General features: G+C 36.2%; 2 protein-coding genes across 4 annotated transcripts; both read right to left on the reverse strand.

Moving 5' to 3' along the window:
- Positions 1-698: 698 nt before the first annotated feature.
- Positions 699-8,577, reverse strand: LOC104232365 (uncharacterized). The gene is made up of 7 exons (XM_009785553.2): positions 8,443-8,577; positions 5,511-6,890; positions 3,939-4,154; positions 3,347-3,421; positions 3,175-3,234; positions 2,796-3,029; positions 699-1,200 (listed from the first exon to the last, which is right to left on the reverse strand). Exons 2-7 carry the CDS (start codon positions 6,874-6,876, stop codon positions 977-979), a joined length of 2,175 nt encoding a protein of 724 aa, XP_009783855.1. The 5' UTR covers positions 6,877-6,890; positions 8,443-8,577; the 3' UTR covers positions 699-976.
- A 2,201-nt stretch (positions 8,578-10,778) lies between these two features.
- LOC104232366 (uncharacterized) lies at positions 10,779-14,820 on the reverse strand. 3 transcript variants are annotated; one of them, XM_070171446.1, is made up of 8 exons: positions 14,756-14,820; positions 14,430-14,503; positions 14,277-14,319; positions 14,094-14,148; positions 13,671-13,719; positions 13,243-13,310; positions 13,047-13,155; positions 10,779-11,202 (listed from the first exon to the last, which is right to left on the reverse strand). In XM_070171446.1, exons 1-8 carry the CDS (start codon positions 14,796-14,798, stop codon positions 11,089-11,091), a joined length of 555 nt encoding a protein of 184 aa, XP_070027547.1. In that variant the 5' UTR covers positions 14,799-14,820; the 3' UTR covers positions 10,779-11,088. The 3 variants fall into 3 exon arrangements, with proteins under 3 accessions (XP_070027547.1, XP_009783858.1, XP_070027546.1); XM_009785556.2 differs by having other exon boundaries at positions 14,430-14,495; positions 14,601-14,820; XM_070171445.1 differs by having other exon boundaries at positions 14,430-14,814.
- Between the last annotated feature and the right edge of the window lie 7,430 nt (positions 14,821-22,250).

Here is a 22,250-nt window from a genome sequence, read left to right on the forward strand (position 1 = left end):
TACCAGCACATGGCAACATGTCAAATTTCCCACCAGTTTACTTTGAGGAGTTGTATTATTGAGTACGTAAATGTGCTTATGTTATGGTTTTTCAGTGCTATTTATACATCATGCCCTTTTATAATTTTAAATTTTAAAAAGTGACCTTTTAAGATCTTTTATGTGTAAAAGACAAATTTCTTATGTGTAAAAATAAATCTCCTATGTGTAAAAAGAAAAAGAAGGTAAGATCATAAAACTAAAAACAAGTTGGTAAAGAGCCACAAAACCAATTGACTCTTTGGAAGGGATGGAAGGTATTGAAGAATTAAAAATAAGAAGTCCAACATAGAAACAAAGGACTATAACCCCATCCTAAGAAAATATGAGTTCACTTGAATGTATGGGTAGAAACAGAGACAATGGTTCAAATACCTCCTCATTGTAGAACCGATCCTCGTCAGAGTGACTTGCGGTGAGTTATCCACCAAAATCCACAGTGGTTGAAATCTAATGGATAGTACTCCCCATGAATAAATTAGAAGTCATTGTTGACGAGATTAGCTGTAACTTGGATACAACAACAACAACAACAACAACAACAAACCCAGTATAATCCCAGTATAATCCCACAAATGAAATATGGGGAGGGAAGAGTGTACGCATGCCTTGCAACTACCTGATAAAGCTAGAGAGATAATTTTCGATAGACCCTCGACTCAAGAAAACAGCTGTAACTTGGATGTTCCAGTTTAATAGTTGTCATTCACAGGGGTCAAAAGCTGAGGTTCTATGTAACTTTACATAATGGGGATAATCTCTACCCATGGGGCTCTATTGTCACCACCTCCTATATGTACAGTTCCACGAACTATACCCTAATACTGTTCACACCCTTTACAAAAAGTTGGGAGCCCTTTCATTGTCTTTTGCAATGTCAAATTACAAAATTTAAGCCCCACTCCCGTCCCAAAAAAAATTGAGGAAACAGATCATATCATGTTTCACCTAAAGCGCAAGGAATGCAAGGAGGAATTTTTGACTGGTCTTCTGGGGTGATAATCTGCAGACAATGGTCATGAAATACGTGTCCACAGGGAAGAACAGCAACAGCTGGGGGAACAGCGGGCCGAGACACAGGGCCTTCGGGGTTGAATGCCACATCCCTCTTGCACAAAAGGCACTTCTCTCCAATGGGTTGTTGAGCCGATTCTTCAGAATCTGATAAAATTTTCCAACATTACAATGCTGTTTCAACAGTAACATTAAGCAGTAAAATGGGTACAATGACTGTAAGCAGGTGTGTGTATGGATGTCCACAATGCCTTGTTTCTATTACAAACATTCTATTCAAGGGTTCTCCTACAAACTTACAGTTCAAAAAAAAAATTGATCTGTAGGTTTGCAAGAGAACCTTGAATAGAATGTTTGTAATAGAAACAAAGGCATTGTAGACAGCCATATAGACAGCCTGATTGATAAACCATAGAAGAGAAATGACATAAAAATAGATGGTGGATTACATTACACACTCAGCACATTATACACCAAAGAGCTACACCTATACAGCACATATAATTGATTTGACTATTATACATCAAAGAACAACACCCATATAGATCCGACATGATATGGGTGAGGACAGTGGCGGAGCCACGATTTTCACTAAGGGAAGTCAAAATATAAAGAAGTAAATACACGAAGAAGACAAGGGGATTCTATAAACATGAATAACAATTTTTACCTAAAAATTTCCGACGAAGGGACACCCCTTGGACAAGGGTGCCTCCGCCAGTGTGTGGGGAATACATACCAGATTTGCTCAATTCACATAGGGTGTGTTCCCCACAACTATAATGGAGAAACATAGGCTAGTTGTGTTTTTGTCGTCGTCGCCTTTTTTTTGTGTGTGTGTGTGTGTATTCGCATAGAGTACTAGAAAACTATCATCTAATAAGATACACCTACGGGATAAGATATTAGATACTCCCACCATTTTAATTTATGTGAACCTATTTGACCGGTATAAGAAAAAGAGAAGACTTTTGAAACTTGTGGTTGTAAACATGCCATAACATTTCTGAGGTTATAAATATTTTGAAAGTGTACAACATGACTTATCATTTGTGTGGCTGTGAAAGCTTCTCATTAAGTGTGATATTGAAATCCTAAATTAAAAGTTTCTATATTAGAAAGAGTTCATTCTTTTTTAAACCGACTAAAAAAAAAGTTCACATAAATTGAAAAGGATGGAGTATTTATTAAGAATATATTCAACAATGCCTTGGTTTAGTGACTTCTCTGTTTAACTACTAAAATATACTCCTATATCAAACTATACAATTATTAGCCTATCCCAGCTCCTAATCTTGAAATTTAGGTGATGATGACAAATCCAACTTCTAGATCTGTACCTTACTGTATACCTGCACATGGCTGGCCATGTAGCTGACGTCTATAGTCACATCTATGGTGTCAAAACTTGTAATTTACAGCGATATAGATGTCAGAAGAAATAGAGACACAACAGAGATACAGCACATCAACATGTATAATACAGCTAGATGACTGATCAAGTCAGAGCAGGAGAAGAAAACATTGACATCCTCCAGGATGAACTCGTGGAAATGCTAATGAACAATGTAGGTCGTGTACATTTCCGTGGTGAAGAAACAAATTGCACATTGTTTCCGAGAGTTACAACACAAACCACATTACAATGGAAAGCACAAGAACCAGTATCTTGAAGATCAAAGACTAACAAATTAATTACACTTCAAAATTACAGAAAACAGATGTGAGATAGCTTGAGATACCTTGGCACTTTACATGCGTCAAAGGAAGAGAAGGAGAAGAGGCAGGAACTGGAGCATTAGAGCTCTGCCTCTGTGCTATCAACTGTTGATATCTATGTTGAGCCAATGTTCTCCTTCGCTGACACCTCGGAGCAATTGGAGGGGCTCCATTTGCTCTTCTTTTAAGGGAAACATGGGCATGAATATTCGATGCCTGAGGTGTTGCATCAACCTTTGAAATTGGAATGCCTTGACCTGGGTGTAGCAAATGTTACGAGCAAAAATCAGGAATCAGCATGTTTTGGCACTATAAAGTGCGCGCCACCAAAGATGCAAATGACAGACATTGTCAATAAAATAACCAACAAAGAGAATTCCTTAGAAAGGGTATGTGGCGTACCAGCATGATAGGGTAGTCCAGTAACATTATACTTAGCCGCTGAACCACCATGAGGCTGACCTAGACGACATCAGAACAATCTCTTCAGATGTTATGCAGAGGTCAGATCACTTTGAATACATAGAAAAACAAACTGGAGCATGTATCTGATATGAACAAAGTTAGCAGATACCCATAGCCAAAGGGGGGTGAAGAAGTCCAGTGGGGTGCATGGTAGGTCCATGATCTCGAGACTGATATGAGTTACCTACAAAATTATTGCCATCGAAAAAAACAAAAAATGAGAAAAGCATTAGACAAAAGGCAAATTGTAAACTCGAGCTGCACAATGTTCTGATCTCAAAGTTCCATGGATTCGCTAATGAGTACATATCCAATATGGACAGTGCAAGTATTTGCAGAAGGTGCATTTTTTTCTTCTGGTTTTAGTGTATTCTGAAGAATCCACACACAATACAACACCTGTTCAACATGGGTACGTCAAATCATATTAAAGATCCATCTAACACAGCCTAATCTGCCTCAGTATTTCAGCAAGTCCAAATAGCTATAAATGAAGTTCAACCGCTATGACTGATGGAAGCTATAAATCATCATCTGCCACATTATTTTTCCTCAGCAGTGCCTAACCAAAATTTTCATGGAAGCTTAATATATTTTTGGCATCTTTTTTTATCCGATAAACTCATTCTTAAAGAAGATATGATATCCTTTTTTTAGCAAATAAGTACAAGTGCATGCCACAATAGTTCAACATGATTTACCCTTTCTAATTTGCTGGATGCCTCCCATCCCGGGAAGAACACCTTCTCGAGTAGCTTGAGAAATAACCCCATCATTAAGCTGGACACCTAGCCTCTTAGGAAATAGATTGCCAGGGGCAGGTTGGATGCCACTCCATCCCGCAATATGAGCACCCATTCTTTCCGGAAATAGGTTATTACCCCAAGGATGCGGAAGATTAACCAATGATTGCTGACCTGAAGAAATTTGGTCATAACATTGTTACGTACCACAGTAAGTCAATAAGATTGCATTAGACAACTAGGCAATTTGTAGAATCCACAAGGACAAGTATACAAATATATGAGAGAAGCTAAAAAAAGGTCATGCATGTAGCCGTGAGGACATATGCCCTTTACTAGATTGTACGCTTCTCTTCATGATTTTCACTTCAAGCCCATAGACCTTATCATATTTCGCGTATTTCACTTCATGAGCGAAGCCCTGCGCTTTAAAGAAGTATGCACTTCAAACAATGATGCATAGAGTGATTCCAGCAAGAAGTGATCAAACTAAAATTTGAAGGATTAATATATCCTTATCAAAAAAGGAGCTGAATTAATATAGAATAGTTCTATGCGGGGTGCAGAAATATTTATTTTAAATACAATATGATTATTATTTATCATAGTACTAAATTCGTATATGTTTCGTATTTTTTTGATTTATCTGTAAATTGTGTTCTTCACTTCAAGCTTTTTGCTTCAAGCCCAGACCTTGTCACCTTTTGCACTCTTTGCTTTTAGAAACACTTGGCATAACACCAATTACCGGGAAAATGAATTACTTAAATCTCTAGAATCTTGTAGAGGAGTTGATACCATGTGAAGAGTATTTTAAAAAGAGAGATAATACTTCTTATCAAATCGATGATTGACGATATATCAGTTAAGTAAATTTCACCTGTAAAATTTCCTTAAAATGAGGTAAATGGACTGCTCATAGTCATGTTTGTTTGGTTAAGGATGCAAAAACATATCCTAGGATTATCCTGGAAGCTGCCAACTTAGACCATATATGGCAACAAAAACAACAAATTGAGCCAGTAGACCCATGAATATCTTAGGAATTCTGTCACGGTAAGCAGAAACGATCTCTTCTTGTTTTTGATAAACAGCTATTTCAGTTGTCATGCACATACGGTAAAATCCCTCGCCTCAAAATAAAATTAATCATCCTTGAAAAGAAGAGAAGGGGAGCCTTGGAGCAACGGTAAAGTTGTCTCCGTGTGACCTATAGGTTGCAGATTCGAGCTGTGAAATCAGCCACGAATGCTTACATCAAGGTAGAAAGACTACGTCACACCCCTTGGGGTGCGACCCTTCCCCGTATCCCGTATCCTGCATGAACGCGGGATGCCTTGTGCAGCAGGCTGCTTATCCTAGAAAAGAAAGGTCATTGTCTACCATAATGATAAATTTCTACTACAGAAAATAGGATCAAGAAATCCAGTCATAATCAACTGTCAGCATAAGCTATAGTGGTAAACTACAAAATGGATAACTTGATAACTGGTAAATTCAGGAAACAGAAATAGAAATTCATAAACACACCTAAATGGTCTTGCCTCACTCCGCTGCCACCATGACCGAGAATAAGAGGTTCCATGAAAGATTGGTTCCTGGATATGTTTGTGTAACAGTAATTCTGCTGCTTAATAGTTGGTTGAGCTGTTACCAAACCAGGTTGAGCAGATAAAGGAGCTGCTACCCAAACAGGTTGAGCAGATTCAGGAGCTGCCACCCAAACAGGTTGAGCAGATTCAGGAGCTGCCACCGTTCTAGCATATCCAAGATGAAGGGGTAATGTTGAACTGCTGCTAAATGGAAATGAAGGAGGAGGCAAACCACCTTGAACGCACTTGAAGGGATCAGGTTCAGAGAGTCTTAGATCAGCTTTACCAACAGCACCTAAGTTTGTGCTGTTAGAAGAATTAAGTCGCGTGTCTGGCGTTAAGTTAACACATGGAGGTGCACTTATTCTAGAGCCTGGAGCAAGCACAATTTCATCATTGTTTGAAGAGCAGGTTGAAACACCGAAATTCCTGGCTGAATCTGGCAAACCACCACTATCACGATTGAAATTTGGAATACCACCAGGAACACCATGAGCTAAACTTGAGATATTTCTTTTCATTTGTTGGACATGAGAGTTGTTACTTTGTGACAAGACAGCTTCCCCCAGTCTGCTGCTGACCTCTTTGGCACTGAATCTAAACTTTGATCTATTATCTATGTTACTTCCTGTTCCAAGGGTCAGAAAACTACCATCAATGTTTTCTGGGGAAGAAAAAGGAACAGGATTGGCCTTGACATCATTATGAATTCCTATTCCACTAATACTTTTAGCAGTCTGCATGCTATACCTTATGTCAAAAGGAGTTCCACTTGCCTGCGAGCTATTTTGATTAATACCTGTGGCTTTCCCAGCCTTTTCAAAACATCCAGCTGCATTGCTTCGCATAGGAATAAAATTCATGCTGACCCCTGGATTCTGAATTCCCTTGGACAAGACAGCTTCATTCAAGAAACTATCGGAGGTCAGCATGTTGTTATTCATATTTGAATGGTATATCTCTGCTGCATTTCCCATGGAATTTGGCATTCCTGATGGAGCGGGAAAGCTGGGAGCAATATTTCTAACATTAGCCAAATTTGTTTCAAGCTGGTGATGATAGCTGTAGAGATTCTTCAAATTGGCCATCTGAAAGTTGTTCATCTCATTAACATTTCCTGGAAGAGGACGGGCCGCTGGCGGAGATACAAAAGGGAAGGATGTGACATTAGCCCCTGAACTGAACCCACCTTGGACAACACCGTTATAATCAACGGCTCCACTTTGTCTGATGCTGAGGGCAAGATCATCAAAAGCATGAAATGAAGTAGGGTCTGGCAAGTTCTCTGGTTTGTCACATCCCATTGAATAACTTGGATCTGATCAATTAAATCAAAAGGTAAGCTTGACTACTCCCATTCACATAACGACAACCACTTCATAAACTAGAGGAGACGACAAAGAGAAAGAAAAGCATAAAGCGATTATACTTAAATGTTCCTCAATTCTTCCTACCAACGCTACATCTATAATTGCACATAGATAGAAGCGAATTCAGGATTTGAACCTTATGAGTTTGAGTTCGGGATTCTACCACAACTCATTTGTTTTACTGGGTTCGAATCAATTATTTGCACATATCTTGTAAATTATTAAGAATATATGCAAGGCCCGAGCCAAAGCCAACGGGTTTAGATGATCCCCTAGATTGAATTCTACATCCACCCATGCACATAGAAAAAAGATCTTCTAAACTATTCTCGAGATTAGCTGATTGAAAATATTTTTCCATTGGGGGTGGGGGAGAGGTCCACTTTGGTGTCAAAGAACCTAGAGTATTTTGATGTGAGCAATTCGAAGAGCCAACTTACTTCCATTGTAGAAGGGTCAAATCAATCACATTTGCTTCCAATTGGCTCAAAAATAAAACTAATGAAACAGATTCAACAATATCAAGGTAATGCAATTACATCATAGTTGGAAGACCAATATGTGATACTATCACAAAATACTTGAGGAAAGCAAGTTTAACCATAATAATTTTTAACCATATAGATTCCACCGCTAATAAAGATAAGAACAATCACATTATCACCAGATTGGCACAGCAATAAAACAAGATGAACCAGCTGCGAATACACAGAAAATGAAATTACATCAAAGTTCACAGCCGAAAGGCCACAAAATGGGCACAAAATGCATAAAATACTAAAGAGAAACCGGAGAACAAAGACTGCCAAAACTCTTGAGCTATCTTCATTGATCAAGACTGAATTAAGTCTCCCTTTATATATTTTTTTGATTGATCGCTATTCAACACTGAGACATACGCGAAGCAAGTTTCTGATATGCCAATCGCGGAAACTAAAAGCTAACTACTTAGAGCAGTAGACTACATGTAATGTGATCCCAACCCCAGCCTCCAGGGACAAAAACAAATATAAATCACGAAGTTCTAGCATATCATCAAACGCCCAAATTACAACCAAAAAAAAGGGACCCACACGTACTAAAATCAACCTGTATGTATAACAAACAAACTATTCTATTGCCTGCTCTTGGGCGTTATAAACCCTAGATTCCATCACATGGCACTCAAGAATAGTGAAACCCAGAAAATGGAGAAAACAGACACCCATAAAATCCTCTTTGTTATTATGAGAACTCAATAACGGAAGGACAACCTTAATGAACAAACAACAAATACAAAAGTAGCAACTTGCAACAATCCAAACAGTACTACTGACTCTGCACCATAGGGAACTGATCGCAACACGTAATCTCCGTCACTAATTACAAACCCAACCCAACTCAACCAATATTCTTTTTTTTTTATAAAAAAATCAAAATTAAAACAAAAGATTTATTCAAAAGTTATGAAGATAGATGAAATCGATACGAGCTGGCCCATCGGCTTAGAAGAATTCGTACCGGTGATGATTTGTATCTGATCGGAGAAATTTTGGAAAGTAAGAAATTAGAGAGAGAGAGTGAGTGAGTGAGGGGGTTTTTAGAAAGAGAGAGTGGTGGTAGGGTGTGGTGTTTGGGGTTTGAGGGTGGTGTGTGCGTTTTTGGCGCTTATAGGGGCTCTATATAAGAGTTTTTAAAGGCTTCGGTTGTGGGACCATTTGTTGTTTTGCTCTATGACACGTGGACTCGAAAAAGCTTACCTTGTGGCTTGAACTTCATAGCTGACGTGGCATCGTTTAATATACTTATGAGCTTTTCATCTTTCCAAGTTAAAATGAGAGGGTAGTTTTGGAGTTAGAAGCAAATTCGAATATAACATTGGCGTAATTAGAACGCTGACCTAGGTAATGCTGTTTAGACTGTCTATTGTTTTTAATTTAAGGCGTTTAAAATGTGAGTTGGAATAAATTGTAAATTAAAATTGATTAAATTATTAGTAAACAATTTGATCATAGCTAAGTTTAGAATTATCTTTGGTCAAAATGAACGAGTCAATTCGATCTAAATAGTTGGTACTAACCCTATAGTCTAGCTTAAATTCTTTTTGATCTCTTTATTTTTTCTTTTATAATTTGTTTACTTACTAACCAAATTAAGAAAGTCTTTTAGTTTGTTATCATGATTGTACTTAACCAGCCAAATTTTAAATACTTAGGGGGTGTTTGGCTAAGCTTATAAGCTGGTTAAATTGGCTTATAAGCACTTTTTGACTTATTTACGCGTTTGGTAAAATTAAAAGTGCTTATAAGTTAAGTGCTTATAAGCCAAAAATCATAAGTTGGTCTCCCCCAACTTATCAAATTTCAGCTTATAAGCACTTTAGGTTTACCAAAATATTTACTATTCTATTCCTAAAATACTTCTTTTTAAAACAAAACTCTTCGTATGCTAGTTCTTCAGTTGCTTATTATTAATTTCAGCACTTTTATCCAAACATGTAACTACTTATTTTTTAAATCAGCTTCAACACTTAAAAGTGCTTTTCAACACCTAATGCTTATCAGCTACTCTAAATCAGCTAAGTCAAACGGGCTCTTACTCCTCTGTTTCAAAAATAAAATCTTTTACTATTTGAATGTCAAACAAGATTATTTTTGACTATTTTTTATAAAAAAAAAAATATTTTAAATGGTTAATTATTGCAATTTATAGTACTTTTTATGTGATTTCTAAATATAAAAATTTTATTTCAAAAAATTTGGAGAATCTATATCCAACTTCACACTAAAAATTAATAAATTTAACTCACATACTCCGAAAAGGTTTTAACAAATTTAAACGGATGGAGTATGTTTTATGTTTTGATTAATCTTGTTATGAGTTGATTTAGGCACAATTTGAGCTAAGATAGACTGCCAAATTGACCTAAACTTTTAGACTGGCTAACTTGGAATAAGCTCAAATTGACCTTACGTTGCATAAATGTCTCACCCAATCCGCTTAATTTTGAACAAGTTGGACAAATTATAATTTTATGAGCTGAATTTGACAGCTTATTTTCGCTTCGTTCTAGCAGAAGGGTCACTTTTTTTTTCTTTTTTGTTGCTAAAGAAGGGTCACTAGATATACCATATCGGTCAAATTAATAGTTGGGTAGTTATGTGAGTGTCCTTTCGCATTATAATAATGGTTTAAAAGGAAGGGAAAAGAAGCAATTCTAGAGAAAGAACAAGAAAATCCAAAAGGAGATAAGACAAACACAAAGACAAAGTCTTTGGTCATGGCCCTACTTCACAAAAAAATGATTATCCATGGCACCGCACAAAGCGAATTAGGACACTATTACTATATTTACAATGTCAGCAGTGAGATGTCACCACCCTCGTGTCTATTTTACGTCCACTGTCAAGTCTCGTTGCTAAGGGAAGTGGGGGTTGAGTGGATTATCAAAACTATAGTGTAGATAACATCTTGTTTTTTCTAAGAGGTAAAATTCGCCGAGGTTTGATTTTTGGAAAAGATTTCAACCAAGTGGTTTTACCGGAAATAGTTGTTAGACTAAAAAAGGCAAAAGAAGACAAGAAAGGTAGAGATTTCGCTTCAAACAGGAAAAAAGTAAAATTGAAAATCGTTAGGAATCTCAACAAATCCTGAACAAGAGACGTGTTTCTCTTTCTTCTCAACACAGGTAAGGGTACGAATAAATTGAGAGACCCCACAAAAATTAGGTCCCAACTCTGAAGTCCAGGTAGAGATTGCAATAAGATGGCGAATGATGTGCATTAATAGAATAAAAGCAATCTTGCGAGAGCAAAAAGGAATATTCATTAGAAAGCATAAATAAGAGAGAGCATAAGTGTCGCAACTTGTAAGTAGTAACCCGAATGTCCAGAGAGACTTGTACAAGTGGTTGAACTTACAAATCCATAATGTCCAAGTTAACAGAAACAAAATGCTAGATATCTTGTCTTTTCACAATGTGTTAAAGAATTTACTCCAAAAGAAATGGACTACACTCTAGAAAAAGAAGAAAGATATACTGAATATAGAAAGAGAGCAAAATTGGATATCATATTGCTATGTAGTTGAGTAACAAAGGCCTAACTTCGTCCCAAGACTATTATTAGCATCAAGCGCCTTCCACGGCTAATTCTCAGAAGCCAGGCTCTACTCTTCTTTTAGATACTGCTGGCGCTTACGGAAGAAAATGCAGCCCAAGGATGCCAAAAGCCCCACGAGATAACCAGCTATAGCTCCATAAGTCACACAAATAGGCCATTCCTGCATGAAAATACCAATTGTCCATGAATCAGAACAAACAACTTACTAAAACATTTTCCAATCCCGTTGAGAGGTCCACAAAATAGAAAAAACCAATCTTTTCAGAAGCGCATAACCAAAATATAAAAAGTATGTCCGCTGCCACTTCTAAAACCTAGGGAGAGAAAATACATAGTTTGGAGGAATAAGCATTCAAGCACCAATGGAACCAGTGAGTCTCTAATAATCGTGGCCCTTTTAACTGGAAGAAAATGCAGATTAATCAAGCAAAGCTGCATGCACCAGCTACTAGTTGGCACATCTAAGATACAAAAAATTACCAAGAGATAACTGGAACTAAAACACAAATTGATATAACCAAATTTGACAAACTCTTGGTATAAAACTGCCTCCCTCTTTCTTTTTTCGCCTTAACTGCTATTGTTTCCATTTATCTAACACATATAAATGATGTAAGATTTGATAAAAAAAAAAATTATTTCTCATCCGGTATCTGGTACCCACATTGGGGCCCGACAAATCCGGATTCGCGCCGGGAAGTCCCACATTGGGGGTAAAGCGCTCCCTAAAAAAGGCGACTCCATACCCAAGGGCTCGAACTCGAGACCTCTGGTTAAGGATGAAGGAGTACTTACCACTCCACCACAACCCTTGTTAGTTTGATAAATTTTTTGAGCAAGGAGCAACAACAACATACCCAGTATAAATGTTATTTTGATGGAAGATGCACTCATTTTGTGGCATAATTAATTAGCTTTTATTTTTATTTATACAAGCATACCGTAAGCAAGAAAAAGAAATCAAATTCCATATCTCTGTAATGGACGTGTATACTCACATGACAAAAACACAACAGGAGGGCTTAACACCAAAAGGTGAAACAACGTGACTGAAAAACAGATGATTTTGGGCGGGGTATCTTGGGAACTCCTTGAATCGGGATATAACATGAGCTGTTTTAGTTTATTAATAATCCTAGCATGGCACATGGAGATCTTGTTCACAAAGCACACTAAAAAGTGGTGCCCTTACTCGAATGAAGAATTTTACAGATAGCAATGCAATCTGATCTCACCCCGGAAAAGAGGCCACAGAGTGCCGACCTTTTCTCTTCTCTCTTTTTGATCACTTTATCTTTTGCATTCATATTGATATAGCGGGATTTAATACCTTATTAAGGTAAATGATCTATTAGCTTAGTCTCTCTAAAAACATCATTTAGCAGATTTCCAGAGCAACATAAACAGGTTTCCAGCAGGTGTGTGTGTGTGTGTGTCTTCCATAAGGGTCACTGATACTAATCTGGGCACCGATGAAGTGGGAACCCTCTCCAAGGAAGCGTAAAAAGAATGGCAAGTAAACAGGACAAACAACTTCATATAACCCTCATGCTATCAAACAAATCCAAAGAGAGAGCACAAAAAAAGAGCTTCAATATTTGATTGATTTCTGTTCATATCCACCCCTTGAAAAACTCTATTTTCTTCTAACTAAATGCACCACCACGGATAATTAGGATTGGATATCAGATGCTTTGCCTGTGTATCCTACTTTTATATGTGCAAGGTTCATTAAAGTGTGCAAGGTTCATTGAGGTGGCTCAATTTTTCTTAAAAAGAATCGAGAGAAGACTATTTTAAAAGAGAGTATAATATAAACAAGGGCATGCTGAGCAACTTATGTATATCTTTCTATTGCCAGACTATCAAAAGATTGTACGGTGGATTACTGAAGCTTTAGTGAATGCAATTAAGGCATTTGAAATTCAAAAAAAAATTGCACCATAAAATGGACTACAATCTCTATATCGTGAACCTTGAGTCCGTGACAATTAGGTAACATACCTGCCATGGGCTTTCCCAATCAAGTGGCATTGGCCAAGCACCAAACCACGCTCCAATAACAGCTCCATGAGCTGGTAGACAGATCATACAGTCTGTGGACCCATTTGTCCTGCAAGAACAAACATGCCAAATGAGCTCTAGCACAGCTCTTAGATATAAAATATTAAATGGCCAAGGATGACGAAATGGAAATTACTTTGTTTTAGCAAATACACGGTGCCAATCAGTCCATGATGAGCCGAAAACACAAGCTGCTGGTACAAACTGCCAAACCAACATTTATTAAATTTACTTATCCCAGAAAAGAATAGAAAATAAATAAAACAGCTAAACACCATAGGAGAAAAAAAGAACAAGGATAAAATATCAAAGCTACATCTCATTAATGTGTGATCTAAGTAGTCAAAGTATCCTATCATTTTGTCAGCTTTCTGAATGTGATAATTCCCAGGATTTCCCTGCTAACTTTTCTTTTCTTTTTTTCTCTTAAATACTTCGACCAGATTTTCTGTAACCATGAGATGAATCCACTAAACTACAACTGTTGTAATATCCCCCTGTAGCTTATAAGCCAGAGAAATCTTTTCAAGCAGTAAATAGTACGTCTTAGTAGTTAATACTTACAGTGAGCAGTGACATCAGAAGAGACCAATTAAGGGTCTTGGGAAAATACCTGTGATAAGACAGGATCAAAGACTACTTAGCATAAGAACTACAGCATTTCAGAAGCTATAACAAAGAGAAAGTAACAGAAAACCATTATAATTCGTATTAACATAATCCCAGTTGAGGTTGGACAGGACAGGACAAAGTGACTCCTAATCGACAAAAGCTCAGACTGGAATCCGGTGTGAGAAATAAAAGCATCTTAATAGAATGTCTTAATTACTAATCTCTGGAGTTTTTGTGAAACCCAAAGAGCACTTAACATGCCTGATGATCAGGCAATGACATTGTCATCACATCTATTTTCCCATCCAACCTCAACTATGGCTTCAATTCAGTATCCTTATAAATGGCTCGAAGCACATGTACAGCATTACATACTCGAAACCAACAGGTGCTCCTAATATAGTAGCTCCCGCTGCATTTACTACGGCCCCTACAAACATGATATAACATAATTCACACATATTAATAGATAAACCTTTGACAAATAATATTGATAATATGTCTCAAAACCGCGGAGGCAAGTTTAGTAAGGAGAACATGTTTATAACAAAAACTAACCAGCAGGAAGCGCCAGTAGGCCTCGTCCTATAGCTTTGACGTACTGAGAGAAGCCAGAAATAATTCGAATCAAATTACAGCAAAAAGTGTGTAAAATGTAACTATTGAAATAAAAATTCAATAAAAAAGAGTAGCAAATAGAATTAGAATTACAGAGCATTGGCTCCTATCGTGTCGAAGGTGACTGTAAAGAAGAATCACTATTGGAGCCACAAACACCTGAAAAACTAAATTCGAATCAAAATCAGGAACATGTAAAAAAGAAAATAAACAGGAAATGAATGTGAAGTATATTATAATGCTTGCGGATTGAGAGAAACAAACAGAAATCAAACGAAGCGTTTGCGATGGGTGAGTGATGAGATCGACGGCGTAGATGTGTTCAGCTACCCAGAAAGCTAAACCTAACCCTACTCCACAGATCAGATGCAGAATAAGAGCTTTCAATGGTGATACGGACATAAATATCGCATTTCCACCTTTTGGATCATCCTGCTGTTTCTTCTTCTTCATTTTGTCCATATTTTTCGTTCCTCAATTCTGGAATCGAATCAAAAGCCGTTCTGAAATTTAAATCATGAGAGTAATTTGGGCCTTATGTACGGGCCAAGTCTCAGCCCTTAGCCCAACTACTCAGTCTTTATATTGGGCCTCTAATGTTTAAGGGATTATTACATAAATCGCCCGCCAGATTCACTTATTTTTTTCTGGCCGATATACATAGATTATATATATAATTAATAATTCTGCATACATTGTACATGAATTTTACATATATTATATATTCTTCAGCTAAAGTTTAAGGCATTAGGTAGGCAACTATTTGAGCTAATTCTTCAATGTTTAAAGACGGGGGAGGTGCACAAACAATTATTCTTAGGGCTGCTATTTAGGGATTAACCAGTACTTATTTTATCTTAAAAATTTGAACTAAAACTCTTAATTCCAAAAAAAATTAGAATATTTGTATCTTGAAAAATTGGACTAAAAATCTGAAATTCAGGACACATTTGGCTAATTTCTAAATAGCAGCTCTTTAAACTTTAAAGTGGCTACCTAGTGTCATTTCCAGATTAAGGACTTGATATCACCGGTTTTGGTCGGTGATCGGATCTCGAAATAACCTTTGCACTGCTGCTCAATTTTTAATTTAATAATGATATATATGATCTGGCTTCATTTGTTCATTTCCAACCTTTTCCTTATAAGGTATCTTGTGGAATGGGTTTTTCCTCGTTAGACAGCTAATCATGGCCTATAACATTACAATTAAGTTAGTAAAAAAAATTCTGTTGTCGCTTAGGCAACATTTATTAGCACTTCATCTAAGAACTACTAGTAACATACTAATTCAATGTACACTGTTCTCTAACGTCACAAACATCATATTAAATTTAATTTAATTGTGTAATAAACATTTATGGACATTTAAGTGTGATTTAAAGTCATTTGAAACTTAATGTCGTGCTACTTACGTGTATTTAAATCTTTATATTTCACAAATATAGTGTTATCAACCTGCAAAAGGGAATTGTATGGGACTTGAACTAAGAATAAGAGAAGACGTGCAAGGGATGTAATTAATCACCATAATATATTTCTGCAATATAGCTCGTAAGGAGTAAAAACTTTTGATTTAATAAAAAGATGAAAACATCTATCCTTTAAGATTAAGTTATGTCATTTCTAGATACCGAACAATGCCGATTTTGATTTAGCATAATTTGATAATTTACCGCTTGTTTGGATGATTGTTACATGTTGTATTGTATTGTAGTGTTACTTTAAATACAATGTTTATTTTGATTGTTACTTAAATTTGATTGTATCGTACCGTTAAATATGTCGCTACGTAACGACGGAAAGTGCCACTTTATGGAACGACCAATTTGGTGTGTTCGCGTCGTTTTTTTCCCCTCTCATCTTACTCTTTTTTATTATTAAAAATATATATTTTATCTTTTACTGTACCCTTTTATATAATAATACCTCTTAGCTTAGTTTTTCTTTATAATATTGCAAGTTTATTTTTCATATTGTTGGTGCGTAACATTATGAAACGACGGGAAACAATACAATCTATCCAAACATTATATATATCAAGACGATACAGTATAGTACAGTACAATCAGGGGCGGATCTAGCATGTCATGTACAGGTTCCCGTAAACCCAGTACCTTTTGTCTAAACAGTGTAAAATGTGCTAAAAATTCATTAAATATCTATAAATATTCAAATGTGAACCCATTTACTATTGAAAATTTACTCGAAATCATTGCAAGAACCCATAAACATTAAATCCTGGATCCGCCTCTGAGTACAATACAATAGGATACATAACAAACATCCAAACAAGCTGTTAAATAATCCTTTTACTTTTTCCTTCTTCCCTTTCAGAGGCACGAGCTACTAACGGTAAAAAAGTAATATTTACTTTATATATACAATATATTTGTTACCAAAGGTGCTTAACTGATAATTCTCAGCTTCGCTCATGTAAAGTTACACGTTGGCAAAATAGTCGAAGTGCCTAACTGACCAAAATTCTACTGTCGTTAAAAAGAAAAAAAGAAAGAGGCCACATGCAACCTCACAAGTCACAACCATTTTAGTTTTTGCCTAAAGTAGTGTGACAAATAATGGTGACATATATTGCCATTATTTAATATCCATCAAAATAATCACCATTCATTTCCAAGTTCATTTAGTACATTCTCATAGACTTGTTAAAACTGTTACCTTAAAATGTGTAAAAGAAAGGGCACATGCCCTAAATTTATCATACGTTGTAAAGACCACATGACCGTTATTCCAGTTAGCACCATTTTTGCCAACTTGCTTCTTTTATGTTCAAAGAAAACGCGGCTCTCACCACTCTTCCTCCTCATATATACTAGTATATTTTATATAAATAACTAACCTAAATGTGAAATTCTGAATAAACTCAACCTTGCCCCAACTTGTTCCTATAAACCCTAATTTCCTTCCCCTGTGTTATACGTACCAAAATTCAACTTCTAGTTTGGTATTTTCCCCTTTTAAGATAGCCCTAATCTTATTCAGTCCCAAATTGTAGTTTTATTATATAGGAAAAAGAAGGAAAATTTAGTTAAAAAGTTGAAGGGAAGATGAGTGTGAATGAATTTGGAGATGGGGTTGCATGGTACAGAGGAGCAATGGTAGGAAAAGGAAGTTTTGGTTGTGTTTATTTGGCTACTTTGAAGAATCCTAGATTGAAAAACAGCTACTTTCCAGCAGTTATGGCTGTGAAATCTGCTGAGGTTTCAGTTTCAGGTTCAATTCAAAAGGAAAGGGAGGTTTTGAACAACATCAAGGGTTGTCCTTATATAATTCGATGCTTTGGTGATGAGACTACCACAGGTCAAAATGGTGCAATGGTTTATAACTTGTTGTTGGAGTATGGTTCAGGTGGAACCCTAGCTGAGAGGATCAAGAAATCCGGAATCAAAGGATTGTCCGAATTTGAGGTAAGGAATTATACAAGATCTATGCTTAGAGGGTTGCATTTTATTCATACAATTGGTTATGTTCATTGTGATATGAAACCTGATAATGTGTTGCTCGTGCCGAATTCGAGCGAGGGTAGTGGTGCTGAATTTAGGGCAAAGATTGGTGATTTAGGGTTGGCTAAAAGAGAAAATCAGAGCAAGAAGAGGAGGTTGGAGCCTTACTGGAGAGGTACTCCAATGTATTTGTCGCCAGAAGCTGTTTCAGATAACGTGCAAGAGTGTCCTGCTGATATTTGGGCTTTAGGATGTATTGTGCTTGAGATGTTAACTGGAAAACCTCCATGGGATAGAGAAGAAGATATGGATGCTGAGGATGTCCTTAAAAAGATTGGGGGAGGACACGAATTGCCTAAAATTCCAGGCAACTTATCGAAGGAGGCAAAAAATTTCTTGAAGGGTTGTTTCGTGAGGAACCCTAGGTATAGATGGACCGCCGAGATGCTGATGAATCATCCATTTGTTGAGGGATTGATTGATGATGAAGGAGTTGAACGGCCACTGGAGGTCGAAGATATAAATGTAGTTGATTCTATTCTCCTGATTACTGAGAGTGATGATGAATTGGCCTATTATTCGGAAGATTGGAGTTGTGTATCTGAAGATGATTCCTTTGGATACTGGTCTGAGGATGATTATGAGGAAATGGAGAATGAAATGACATCTTATTTTGCTGATGAAGAGATATTTAAGGTAGAAGGAAGTGTAGCTGCTATAAGCTCTACGATTGATGGTGGTTCTGATCGTATAATTGACTCATCAATTGAGGTCCCTTCAGGGAGTCCCTCAAATAATTCGCCGAAATGTCCATTAAATTTTACCATTCCTGCAGGAGTCTAGCAATAGTCGGCAGGATGGAGATTTAAACGTAGAATTTTACCTTAAATTCATTGATTTGTTACTAGATGTATGTGGTGTAGTCTGTGTGCAGTTCAAATTGATTGAGATTAAATGATAAAGTCTGTTATTCTTTTCCATTATCTCTAATTCGTTGCTTCTAAGGCTCTACCTGTGCATTTTGCTGTTGCAGAACTCCTTAACAGTCTAAATTTGTGTTTGTTGCTCCATGTTTCTTTGATTATTTTGGAACAGGCTGAACATAGATCACTCTGTATTTGGATTTAAACATTAACCACAAGCAGGAAACATGTCAATTCTCATCGGAACTCTTAACTAACCATGCGAGTGCAATGGTTTTTGTAGGATGCTTGCCAGATTATGTATCTAATCAAAAATCTTGGAACAGCTGTAGTCTTCTTCATCACTGTCTTATTATCATGAAATGCATGAACCGGCTAACAAGCTATTGAAGATTTCAGTCACCAGTTTTTTGAGTCAACTTCTTTCTAATTAGAAGGTAGAGAAGTTTAATTCTCTTAGGTTGCTTATCTTAACATTCATGTATTAGATCTTAAAACTCTATGAGCCTTGATGGGTTTTTAACTTTGCCCTGATTTCCAGGAGCTAAAGCAAATTTATCTTTACTCTCACTTATGTAGCCCTGTCTATCTGATGTCAGTAACTTTAAATCCTCTTTGATATTCTTTATCTTTCACCCAGTGGGGAATTAGGGGGAAAAAGAGGGACAATAGAAGTAGGAAATCCTTGTTTTTCTAGTCGTTATTGAGCAGCCCATAGAAGTGACTTATGAAATTTTTTGACTTGTGAAACTTTACAGTTTTCTCCATACCCATGCATGTTACTGGTGAACTTGTGGTAGTCAGAGAAATTTTTTTGTTTCATCGACAAAGCTTGATTCTCTTGTTTCATAAAGATAGTGTTCTATGGATTAAGTTTAGATAGTTCAAATTGCAGAAGAATTTGGAAGAATATCTTACAAATTCTATTTGAATCAGAGGAAACAATACAGTGAGAAGGGAGGACAACCATATAAACCTTGTCCCAACTGAATAAGTAGAAGAATCAACTTCTAAACCTTTCAATTGTTAGTAGCTCATTCATTCCATGATTTTCAGGATTTGTCAACGTTCAGTGTCCTCATTTCAGGCCCCTGGATTTATTTATTTATTTTTAAAAAATTCTTACTTGTGAATGTGCTCATTGCTTCTTCATGTCTGGAAATAGATGGCTATACTCTACAGCTGAAGTTGCTCCAAAAGCATAGGTGGCTTTCAAGCCTGAAATGAAGAGCTGTTTATGAAGCCAATGCTGATGATAACAGAGATATCACTATAGGATTTTTATGCTGGCAATTAGCGAAGAAACTGCAGGTATCGACAGTGAAGATCAAGTTGATGTTTGTTTCAAGTGTAGCCACTTCTCCCCATCTTGCTATTCAGTATTCAGGTACTGGGATATGTTCTTATTCTCCTTACAACATAAAGTCTATTTTTATTCTTCTCATGTTATGTACTTGTTTAGTTGGTTTAGTTTAAGAGAGTTCCATCATATCTGGAACTTTTACTCATATGCACTTTGTGAAGTCTAAATTCTCTTGTTTTTCAGGTTCAAAACAGAGTTGATACTAGGTGTTCATTCCTTTTGTTTCCATTTACCAATGTCAAAATAAAAGCTCTTAAATTCCCCAAGGTTGTCGAAACAAATCCTGTGTATAAAATACTTAAGCAAATTCTTCTTCTATTTCCAGTCAGTACTTCTTCTTTTTTAATGCTATTAGCGTAATTTCACATATTATAGCAGGTTATCCGTCTTATTTTTTCATGATAATAGTTTCACTTATTATGGACAATAACCTCTACTGTAAGTATCAATTTTTTCGGAATTTTTTTACTATTTTCGGAATAAGTGTTGATTTTGTATTTTAATAAAAAAAAGTCCGAAATAAATAATTTTTCTGAATATTTTTTACTTTTTTCGGAATAAATGTTGATTTTGTATTTTAATAAAAATTTCCGGAAAAATTGTTTTTCCGAAAAAATAGTTTTGCCATGCTAGATTGCTTAGGTGGATGGTCATGTAAGCAAATCTAACCTAATTGGACTGTCATGTCAGCTTCAATGGCAAGACTAACCGTTTAGGGGCATTTGTGGTCCAAAACATAGACGGCAGGGATATTTTTGGCACCGAAAACAAACGGAGGATATTTTTGAGCTATTTCGGATAGTTCAAGGATATTTTTGGCCCTTTTCCGTTTGTTTTTATCATTTTGTGCAAATTTTGTATCTAAGAACATAAAGAAAAGGCGAAGGGAAAATCACGTTATAGGTAGGTCTTAAAAGGACAGCCCGAAGTACAAAGTTACCCGTATTCATGCAAGGTTATTGAGAAAGGGTCACACCTCAAGCAAGTATGATGTAAGCAATTTACCTTGACGCAAGCGATAATAATTGACTATACGACTCAAATTCGTGACTTATAAGTCATACGGAGATAATTTTAAGTCATTGATAGGCTTTTAAAAGCAAAATACGAAGGAACCTAAGAGGAATCCATGTTACTTCATCGTTTACCCCTGTTGGTTTAGCGGATAAGGTTGATAAAGAATTATTAAAAGCTAAAATTGGATTGGTCCCTTGTACCTTCAACTCGATTTAGAATTGACACTGAATTAAAGATGGCTAAGTCCATTGTTGAACAATTCCTAAAGCCAAAAATAGCTGGATTCCAAGAAGAGGAAAAAAGAATCAAAGGTGTAAAAGCCATCTATAGTCAAAATGTAGTCGATGGTCGTAGAAAGCGGCTAGAAATTAATTAGTTATCAATTTTGAATCGAACTGACTTTTCAAAACAGATTAACATAATTTGTTCACCGTTATTAATGATCGTGTGCGGATGATCTTGGTAGAATGGTATATCCAATTTTTTCAAGCGATGAGAGTATATGAAGCAACACACCACCGTGGCGAGCCAAAATTTGAAGTTTATGGATTTAGAATTTTAATTTTTTTAAGTTATCTTATTTTAAATTATTACTATTTTGTACATATTTAATTAATTTAAAATATGTATAATTTTTGTACTAAAGCTATTGAGTTCGGTCGAATCACTAAACTATATGTTGGTGTTAGTGCATTTTAATATTAAAATTATAATATTAAATGCATTATTTCTTGTGAGGTAATGGTTGTCATTGCTTTGTTGTAACTCATGAAACCACTAATTACCCACTAAAGATTAAATTTTGTAACCACCAACCATGTTCTGCGATTTTATTATCCCACTACTTTATTATTTATTTCATGGAAGAGATTCTACACCTATAAATAGTGGCGTTACTTCCTTGTGTTTCGTATGAGAAAAATGTTGTAGGGTGCATGTAAAAAGTGTGGTTGATGTTAGTGAAAAAGAGAGTTAATAGAAGGAGAAAATCTAAGTCTCCAACTTATTCTCTACAAAAGAGAATATTATTTTTGTTGAAGGAATTTGTTCATTTTGGAGGAGCTTTGGACTCAACAACTTGTCCAGAGTTTGTTCGAGTCATACGACGTCGTCGGACTGTTGTATCCCGGAGGGGACAAGTCAAGAG

Source organism: Nicotiana sylvestris, chromosome 3, assembly GCF_000393655.2.
Source record: "Nicotiana sylvestris chromosome 3, ASM39365v2, whole genome shotgun sequence".
In the NCBI taxonomy this organism is placed as follows: Eukaryota; Viridiplantae; Streptophyta; class Magnoliopsida; order Solanales; family Solanaceae; genus Nicotiana; species Nicotiana sylvestris.

Excerpts from the sequence above, each read along its gene's own strand:
- LOC104232365 (XM_009785553.2), bottom strand. The coding sequence starts at position 6,876 with ATGGGATGTGACAAACCAGAGAACTTGCCAGACCCTACTTCATTTCAT. Across the intron at positions 3,235-3,346 it reads TCACCCCCCTTTGGCTATGG|GTCAGCCTCATGGTGGTTCA; the intron begins GTATCTGCTAAC and ends GATGTCGTCTAG. Across the intron at positions 1,201-2,795 it reads GACGCATGTAAAGTGCCAAG|ATTCTGAAGAATCGGCTCAA; the intron begins GTATCTCAAGCT and ends AAATTTTATCAG.
- LOC104232366 (XM_070171445.1), bottom strand. The coding sequence starts at position 14,798 with ATGGACAAAATGAAGAAGAAGAAACAGCAGGATGATCCAAAAGGTGGA. Across the intron at positions 13,720-14,093 it reads GGAGCACCTGTTGGTTTCGA|GTATTTTCCCAAGACCCTTA; the intron begins GTATGTAATGCT and ends GTCTTATCACAG. Across the intron at positions 11,203-13,046 it reads ATTGGGAAAGCCCATGGCAG|GAATGGCCTATTTGTGTGAC; the intron begins GTATGTTACCTA and ends ATTTTCATGCAG.